At 44.3% G+C, this 10,100-nt stretch overlaps 1 protein-coding gene across 1 annotated transcript in view; it reads right to left on the bottom strand.

Annotated features, from left to right (window-relative positions):
* Positions 1–8,967: 8,967 nt before the first annotated feature.
* SPP2 (secreted phosphoprotein 2, 24kDa) overlaps positions 8,968–10,100 on the bottom strand; it is a 5,603-nt gene continuing 4,470 nt past the window's right edge. Inside the window, exons 5-6 of the mRNA XM_009701089.1 lie at positions 9,447–9,501; positions 8,968–9,065 (exon numbers count right to left, since the gene is read on the bottom strand). Coding sequence (XP_009699391.1) covers positions 8,968–9,065; positions 9,447–9,501 — 153 coding nt within the window. The remainder of the gene's footprint in view (positions 9,066–9,446; positions 9,502–10,100) is intronic.

Here is a 10,100-nt window from a genome sequence, read left to right as displayed (position 1 = left end):
AGCCCAAATGATTCTATGATTCTAAAACCACCATGAGAAAGGAAAACAGCCCTTCCTCTGCTGGACCTCTACTCTACACCTCATCAGCACCTTCTGCCTCCTTCTACTCCCTGTTGCTGCCATGGGTAACCATCGAGGGCTGCTCTGACTACCTGTTGTCATGTTTATGAGGGAGAAATACCTACAAATCAGGTTACCTTGTGGCGATCAGTACAGAAAATTAACTGAGAGTCAAACTGGACGGGAGAGTTGCTTTAGAGAGAAAAATCAGTTGATTCTGAAAGGCGGGACAGCTGTGTAACTGATGAATAGCCAAGCATCAATTCTGCAGCTCCCATGACCACCACTTACTGAGAAAGACAGCCGAGTACTAAGGAGTACAGCAGCAAAACTGCAAACCAAGCCAGGGTGCCATGTAGCAGGAGCAAACAGGGATGGAAGCAGATCTTAAAACCCAGCTGATACTTGTTCCTAAGGAAGACGGCTTTGTTATGTCCACGTATTTTAAAGATTTCTTTGCACTAAATGGCACTGCTGTAATTTCACCAGATATCCAACTATAGTTTGACTGTTTCTGCCTCGGGAAATTCACCTATTACTTTGATCCAGTTTGGCACAAAGCCATCGAGAGCACGATAGAAAACACCTACCCGATCTTCAGTGCGCAGGCAACAGCCACCTTCCCCAGAGACCTCTTCCCTCCCGTACCAGAGAAACAGAGTTGGAAACAGGGAAGAAAAGACATAGAGAAAGACAGGGAGAAAACCACATTCGGTCCCAGAACTGCAAACTCCTCAACCTGGTTTCTTTTCATTGCAGCCGGGAGCAGTGGAAAGCCACGCTTCATACAAAGTGCTCGGTGAGAGGAAAACTCTTTCCTTGGGATCTCGGCATCAGGTAACACACGGCGGTGGCGCATTCCCCCCTCCCGCCTTTTTTCTGGGCCTCGCTACGATTTCAGAAATCCATGCCTTAGCCTTTGTGTAACAAGTTGGGTGACTAAGCACCCCTTGATCGTACCAGAAACTCTCTCATAGCTAAGGATGGAAAAATACTGATTGTACTGACAACTTCTGTTGCCTGGCCAAGGATGGGAACTCGACGGAACAGGCCTGGGTACATCTCTTACCTGAACAGAAATGACAAAGCCGGCCTTGGAGGCCTGAGCAAAGCAGGCCTCGGTACATCCCTTGTCTGAACCGTAGCTTCAGTAGAACACGGTGTCAGCGCTCACCCACTCGAATTGCAGTCAGAATGGAAATTCACCGATGACTAAAGTCAATCATCTTGTGGACCTATAAACACCAGTCCTAGGTGAGGCCCTTTGAGCTCTCCCAAACGGCAGCGGGCCGCAACCAGCTTCTCCCTCCAGTGGGATGGCTCTCAGATCTTGCCAGCTCTCAAGTGTCTGAAGTCTGGAGGATCATTGCTGAAAGCAGACAACGAAGCCTGGGCCGAAAAACCTTCACCCCTTGACGTTCAACCTTTGCTCGTTGACAGATGCCAAGGCATTAGAAGTGAGTATTTCACTGAACTCGAGAAGAATTTTTCTAATAGGTATACCTACCTTTATACACTTATTTCTTTATACATATAACTTCCTTATACATTTATTGCTTTATATACATATATCTTTATACATTTATCTCTTTTATGTATATACTCCTTCAGACATATATCTCTATACATATATATCTCTCAGTGTTTGTGTGCATGCACGTGTAAATCGATTCAAATATGCTAAAACAACTTAAGTCATTGCTACGATCATAGTACTTCATAAATGTTAAATTAGTCAGTGATTAAGTGCTGTTAAATGAAAAGTGCTGCTAAATCCTACTGCTAACTACCTCATTCCTGATATCTATTAGACATAAACCATTGACCAAGTCTGGGACTAGGGGTAGATCCAGCCGCACCTAGACTCCTCTCTGACAAGGAGTTTAGAAAGCAAGGGGGTCTACTCCGAACCTCATGACTCAACAGGAGGGTCTCCCTTACCCCTGTCCCTTTCACCCTCGGTCTCTGTGTAAACCACTCCAGCTTGATTTTAACCTTTTTTTTTCTTTCCTGTGTACTTTTGTTTCATGTAGTAACAGAGTGAACCTTGTCATCAAACTTTGTTAAATCACCTTTCTATTAATTCATATTAAAATGACTTCTGCTAATACCTCTGACGGTGACTCTTTGAGCGACCTTAAAACCACTCATTCGCGACGCGCGCAGGTAATCAAATGGCCCGAGCAGGCTGGCTACAACAATAGTCTCCAGCTCAGTCAGCAGAGACTGCCCGCACCGCAGGGCTGCTCTGGCCTTATAATCCTGCTGATCCAGGCGCCTACATGACCAACCCAGTCTATAGGTGAACCTTTGCTGTTATCCCAGCTATGTACAAAACACCTTTTCAGCACCTTCACTAAGCACACAGCAGCTTCCGTACCTGACAGTCACTGTCATCAGCTTCCCTCAGCTCCTCAACACTAGTGGGTCAAGGACCCATGAAAGCTAGATTGCTGGTGAGCCAAAACTCAAGCCTTTGGATTTGTAGCAAGACACCTTGTCCACAGCTGTTGCCTCCAGAGAAAAAGGAATTAACTGCCTTTATTAGTTTGAATGAATCAATAATTAGCTACAAGCATTACAGAAAATTACAAGCAACCAGAGAGAAACGCAGAACAAACAGATCGAATAATGATCCTTTAATAGCATCAGTATGAGATGGTATAACGCATACTGGACACAGTTATGCTAGGTGTCCAAGACATTCCTCCCAGTGAACTCTAACACATCAGAAGGCAGCTATCGACTGACAAGCACACACATTTAGCATCTCATGAGCCCATCCAATGGCCATTTGACATTACAACAGAGAGCAAGTTCAGGGAAAGACTGTCACTTCATTACAGAATAGTTTTTCACGAAAAAGGAAAGCAAATGGCATCAGGTTCTTTCTTCCCATGCCGGATCTTTGAATCTTGATTCTTCTCATTCTCCAATCTACCTTAAAAAAAGGGAGGAGGGAGAAATGTCACAGCTCATAATTGGTCTCATACTTCACAGAACTAACCAAACGTCCATGGCCTCGGAAAAAATGTATTCAGCTTCACTGAGTTGCTTATTAATTTGTTTAGCATCAGATTCACACCATGAGGAATCTGTAACAAGAAACCTGCGTACGCAAAACACTTCATATGTGCACAAATGTCATATCAATCGCTAATTAGGGTAAAAAAAAAAGAAAAAGAAAAAAAGAACCAGACTACTAGAAAAATTAACAACAGTGAAATAAGTAACACAGGACACAAATCAACACATATTGTCAAGTCTCCAAAGCAGAAATGGTTGAGGCTATAAGCTGATGTATGGTCTTCTGAGAAATGTATCTGAATTAAGAGCTCCAATATGCAGAAGAAATTTGAGATATGTTTTTCTAAGGGAACATGTGATTGTTGCTACAGCAGTCTGTAGCCTACACTGTATCTTCAGCAAGTTTGTCACTATGGCAACCTGAAATTTTTCTGTAAGACAATTTTGTTAGTAAAATTTTAGGGATAGATTTGTCCAGAAAGGAATGTCCACACATATGGCAGTAATAGATACAGCAACCCTCTGAGAGTAGCTTGTTCAGGAGCGGGTGGGTCCTGCCCAGCCTTGGAGATGGGGGATGCAGGCCAAAGAACCAGGACCAGCCGCTACACTCATCACTGGGGACCAAGAGACGAGGCAAGAAACAGGAACAAGTGGGAACATGGGAAATTCCAGCTCAGTTTAAGGAAAAGCTTCCCCCAAGAGTGCTCTGACACTGACCCTGGAGCCCAGAGAGCATGAGGGATCTATATCTCAGGATATTCAAACCTCAGCTACACAGCCTCATGAACCTGGCCCTGCTTTGAGCCAGGGTGGGGCTTCCAGAGGTCCTTCCCAACCTGTGTGATTCTTTGACAAGTTCATTTCTAGTGCTTGCAAAATGCAACATTGAGCAATAGGCTGGAAGAGAACCCTTTCTGTTCCTCCAGTGAAGTCCTGTTGGTTTTCTCCAGGAATTAGATTAAGGGGCTCGCAGTCAGGCCTTAAAGACACAGTGAAGTCTAAGGAATCATCTGACCTCTGCATCCTCCAGAAGCAGGAACAATTTCCTCAGTGCAGCAGTGGGTCTGATCCTTCAAAACAGAACCAGAACAGGTGGACAAAGGCCAAGGCAAAAATCGCTGCCGTTCAGAATAGCAACAAGAGATTGTCACAGCGATTTTCCTCTCTGCTGTAACACCTCTGCTTCATCCCCGCACCACGATCTGACCCGAGCATCAGGAAAGGTCCTGCCTGGGTCTGTTTCAGTTTCAGTCCTTCACCTCTGAACAGATGAAAGTATGCTGTCTTCTCTGCTACAGCGTATCACAGATGCCTGGTGACACCAAGGACTTAGCTATCACGGGCAGGCTCCAAGGCAAGAGGAATATAACGATAGCCTGTCATTTCCTCCACATTGCCTAAGCAATAAATTGCTCTAGCTCTCGCTCTCAAAGCTGATCCGACACGGAGCTCATGCACTATGCAACAGATCCTATTCTGCAGGGATTTTCCTTCCCTCTGATGCTTCACTTCTTTTCCCCAGAAAGCAATAAGCTGCTTTCTGAGAACTGCAGAAAGTGGGGTGGGTGAACGGAGAGGAAAAAAACAAAGACAGAATATACAAAGCCATGAGAATACAAAACTGGAACTAAAATCAAGCAGCTTCTTAATGAAGACATTGGGAATAAAAGCTCTTCTTTCTATGCCCCAGGAGGGTTATGCACCCTGCTCCATTATTGTTTTTATAGAAAGCAGACAAACAAACATCCATTTCACTCTGAAGACCGGATCCTGAATTTCTTGGGCATGAGAAGAGGCCCAATGTTACCAGTTATTCTTCCACTGGAAAAAAAAAAAAAAGCCCTAATATTCAAAGATGCCAGTCTATTCACTTCTGCTTCTGCAAGGTTGCTAATCAGTTTGTAACAACTGCCATCACCACATGCCCGCCAGCGGTGAGCTACGCCAGGTGAGAACTCAGCCAGAGAACCATTTTAAGAAAAATGTAGAAAACACGAGGAAGAAATCGCAACCCCTTGGCTTGATGCAGAAGGAATTTGATTGTCTGTTAAAAAACCACTTTCCTTGTGTGATTAATGACAGTAAGAGAAAATCAGCATTCACAATCTACATCTATATTGCAAGCAAAGGCAGGAGCTTTCTTCTTAATTTTCCTGTTCAAGGAAATGAAGCACTGCTGGTGAGACTCCAGACATAAAGTCATAGGGCGGACTCCACGCTGCACAAAAAAAAACCCAACCAACCCTGCCTTAGGCAGTTGATTTTGGAAGCGCAGAGTGTTGGGGCCCTTTTCTTTTGCTTTCTGGGGTTCAAGGTGTTAGGTGAGTTTGAGCCATTTTTTAGGTTCCTCCTTTTTTCAAACCCCATTAAGCAGATTCCAGCTTAATGGAACCCGTAACTCCGTATACCTGTGCCCACTCAAAACACCTTTCATACCGCGCGTGTGTGTGCACTAAACACCATCCTTTCCGAGCAGAAGTCCCTCCTCCCCAAGAGTTTCAACAGGGGACTGACTGCATCACTAACATGCCCTTTGCTGACACTGGGGCACCTGACACAGCTCCAACAAAGCTCTGCACGTACCTGGCAGGTCAAGCTAAACTAAAGACCTTAACACTTGTTGCAGGCTAAGGTTGTTCAATGGTGATGAGCTGTCATACAGCAGCTGGCTCTCCTGCTGATACTCGCTCATGTACCTGAGCTATTTGTTGGAAGACTGGTCCACAGCATGAGAATTTTACAATCTCCCCAGTTCTGGAGATGTACTAGGAAATAAATCCAGAAAATCTGATTAAGACTTGTCACTGAAGTAAGCTCATTAATCATTGACGTGGTTCTTTCATATGCAGTTTGCTAACTCCTGCAGGCACCAGCAGACTGGTAGGTCTGAAGATTTGAAAAAGTTCTTCTTTACATAATGATTGCACTGATTTTTTTTTTTTTTCCTCTTGAATATTTAGCACATACTAATAAGTAAAGCCAGAAAGCACCAGAGAAATCATTTAGCCCAGCTTCTTGCATACAGTCAGGCACAGGATTCCCCCAAAATAATTCCTGTAGCCAAAAAGATAAGAAGAGCTAGTTCAGAAAATGTAAAATCCAGCATGAAAACTGTCAGCCACTTGCCTTAGCAATTTTTGCAGCAGTCAATTACCCATACTGTTGCATAAAAAAAAAAAATCACATTTCATTTCTTACCTGAACTTGTCTAGCTTTGCCTGTCAACAACAGGTTCTTTGAGTAAGAGATGAAAGTCTTCTATTGTTAAATTGCTGTTTCCCCAGCCTCCCCCAAAATATTCTCAGCTAAGCTAAGCCAGCTGAGCTACTGCCATCTCAAAACCCAGCACATATTTCCCATGCCCCACCAAACATTGCCATCACAGTACAGCTTGTAATAATGCCAGCCATGATCACACAGGTGCCAAAACACAGGAAAAAAAAGCCATGAATAACCTTCTCTGGCCTCAAACACAGGAAATAATTTGGATATGTGTGGCTCCAAACTAAACCCACAGATGAAACCCTCTAATTCTGGATAGAGGTGAAACTGAGAAGTAAGACTTCTCTACAGACTTTACCGCTAATAAGTCAAATCAATAAAAACAAGATAAACAAGGAGTTTTGAGTGGTTTTGAAATTCTCCTTTAATCTCCTGCTGTATCTGCCCCTGAGATTCCAAAACCTATGACGCTGGTATGAAACACAGGTCCATAAATGACACTTGCAACCTATCTTCAAGAACAAGCAGAAAGTATTAAAGAATTTCAAGAACCATCAATTTCTCCCCATTTGTTTCATGTTCTCTTTCAAGAAAGTTTTACAGCTTGCTTCTGGTTTAGAGATTTGTTAGACATTAGATACAGGAGCGCAAAACATTTGTGATTACTGCTTAATGGGGATAGGTCCTCTTAAGAGCCAATTAAGACATATGGCCTTTTCCACATGCAAAGAAAAGGATGTCTCCCCATTTCGAGCACATCGATCTCCTTCCCCACAGCTTTTCTGGAAGATCGGTTGAAGAAAATTCAACCCAAATTCACCCAGTCAGACTGAGACAGTTTGGTTCTCAGAAGCCAACAATGGTCAGGCATTTACAAAATTTGTCCTTCCCTTCTCTGGAACAGAAACTCAACCTTACGCTACTCTTCAGTAAGGCTCAGTCTTTCCACACCATCTCCTTGGATTAAAGGTACCCAGAAGGACACAGAGGGCACACCAGAATGCCACTGCAACATGCTCAAGGAAGTTCAAAGACATTTAGAAAAGTTAGAGACTCCTGTAAGAGGAAGGGCAGTGATTAAAACAGCCTACCACCTTTACTGGCTCATGGATAAACTAAAATAGCATACGGATTTAATGAAATCATTTTTACAAAGACCTGACCTAGCAGAATGACTCGGTTTTCCTTTCATATCTAGTTTCTAGGAGAGTAGGGGTTATGTCTCCTTCAGCACATATAGGTTTACCATGGATATGCTTCTGAGTAACATGTGTTAGCTTTTAGTGAGTCATCGGTGCTAAATTACATCTAAAATTGCCTTGTTTCCAATGCAGCAGGCCTGAATTGAGCTCCATGCACATGGAGCATTCAGTTCTGGCACTCTCTACAGGGACAGAGACCTGCTAATTATATGTACCCAAGCGAGTGTGCAAAATTCTTTTAATCACAAAGACACAGTGCTAAGTAATTGCCTCTTCCTTTCTCAACTACTTTAAAATCGTGCAGCATGCCAAAGGATGATTTCCATTCTGTGTTGCTAAAACTCTTTCAAAACCACTTCCCTTTAGATTAACTCCACAAGACGGCAGGTAAAATATCAGCAGCAATTACAGCTGCTCCCACAGAGAGCCTCAGAAGTCGGTCACCAAAGGTGGTTTGTGTAGGATAGGCCTTGCCAGCTCCAATGAACCATGAGTGCCTTTCGTTACCATTCCCATTAATTAATTGGGTTCCAAACACCACCTTCACAGCTTCTCTGCAGCAAACACTTGCCCTGGGTAAACCGTATCTTGGTTCTCCCAGATACCTTACTGCCACATTCATTTTTTGTCTGCTTTTTACCGTGCGGCCTGAGGGCCCTATCGCATTAGATTCCGCACAAAGACATGGTCATTCCTCCAAGAGTTTGCAGTGGAAATAAACAGAGCAAGCCATGGGTAGGAGGAGAGCACCAGTACAAAGATGGCGAGTGACTTGCTGAAGGACTGCGGCACCCAACAACTCACTCATGTCTTTGCCAATACACAGCCAGGGCGTGTTCAAGATCCCACGGCCAAGTGACACACCCCTGCTAAGGGCAACCAGTTCGGATAAGGTCCAAAGTATCCACGAAACATTAGACAGAAACATATCTCTGCCAGCCAAGACAGATGGAGACAAAAAGGCAGAACCGTAGCTCAAGGTTTGACCCCTACGCTAAACTCAGATCAGCAGACTGGTTTTCTTGCACACCGTTCACGCTACCTGCACAGCAGGACATCGGTGTTTGCATGAGTACATGGGACGGACTACTCAAGAGTGGGTTCTGTAGTTGGCATGTCTTCCTAGAAGTGAAGCAACAAGAAGAAAATCAAAAATGTCCGCTGCTCCCTTGACAGCTGGTCAGCCCCCTGTTCCATGAGCCCTTCTGTAGGCACCAGAGCTTGCCACCCCATCAACATTTGTCAATGCTGCTGATAGTGCTGGTTGTGTCCCTGAATTTCTCGATAAGCAAATCCTATAAATGCCTAGAGTAAAATGGCTTTTAACACATAGCCAAGAAACATTCCCAAAGAGGTCACTTAACCTGAGCAGTCACTTTCCCACCCTGTCACAAAACCTGCAGACCTAGGGTGCATGAAAGCTACACTTTGAATTGTACTCACCCAAACTATATTATTCAACCTTGTCAGAGCGGAAATAGCTGGGTTTATGCCAGTCTCCACGGCCGCGACCTCTTCCCCTTGAAGGGAAGGCTTCAGGAGCAAATACATCTTTTAAAGAAAGAACATGGAGACATACATGAGCATTAGATGCTTTCAAGCATGTGTTCATTCAGCATTCTGCACAACATCAAGACAACCTCAAGGATACACACAAGTACTGGTTATGAGAACACAAATCCGGCAATCCAGAAAATGCGTACACAGAGCACCCAAACCTCAGCATTGCCCTACTTTGCAGCCTAATGCCCTCACCGCTTCCTCAAGGAGACACCCCTCTGCAAAAGAAAAAGCAGCTGGCCATGACCTGAGCAAACTGCTGGTCGTCCATATTTTCTTCTCCCTCAGACAGATGAACTTCAGATGGTCGAAACAGACGATTCAAAAGACAAACATGTGCCAGGACAGTTCAGCATGGGTGAAATGGCTTACCTTCTCTGCGACTGCTGCCTCGCCTGTTGGGGTTCATTATCGGCATATGCATCATCTGTAAATTAAAGACGTTTCTTTAAAAAGCCCATCTGTCAAGAAGTCTGCCTCTCCTCCATTTCCTCAGGTACTATGTGATCACTGAAGTAATTCCAAACTTTGTTATATAATTTCTCTGAAAACAAGTTTACTGCTGGTACTATTGCAAAGCAGTGATGTTGCTAAGGGAGCCTGCAGCTGCAGGTAGGCTCTCGGGTCAACATCTCTCATACTCAATACCTTACCTGATCTTCCTGTAGTGCAGACGCAGCCAGGACGGCAGAACCTGGAGAGCAGAGTTAGTCTGTTGCAGTCACCCAGGCCACCTCATTCATTCATCCCAAATTACTCTTTTAAAAGCTCTTCCTTTGTTGGTCTCTATCCAAGTAATACGATCCCAGCCTCAATCCCAATTCCTTCTCCTATCCAAATGCCACCAGCACTACGGGAGCTACACCAACACCATCCACCATAGCGACACCACACCATCTCAGCCAGGCTGAGATCCCTTGAACTCAGTTGCAGCACTAGAGCAAGAGCTACGCTGCACTTGCTGCAGCCCTCCTTTTCATGTGCAACAATTCCCTTTGCCATTTATGCCTTATTAACATTGCAGGA

Source organism: Cariama cristata, unplaced genomic scaffold, assembly GCF_000690535.1.
Source record: "Cariama cristata isolate BGI_N322 unplaced genomic scaffold, ASM69053v1 scaffold2755, whole genome shotgun sequence".
NCBI classification, from domain to species: domain Eukaryota; kingdom Metazoa; phylum Chordata; class Aves; order Cariamiformes; family Cariamidae; genus Cariama; species Cariama cristata.
The sequence above is the reverse complement of the archived record's forward strand: the minus strand, read 5'-3'. Positions and strand labels throughout refer to the sequence as shown.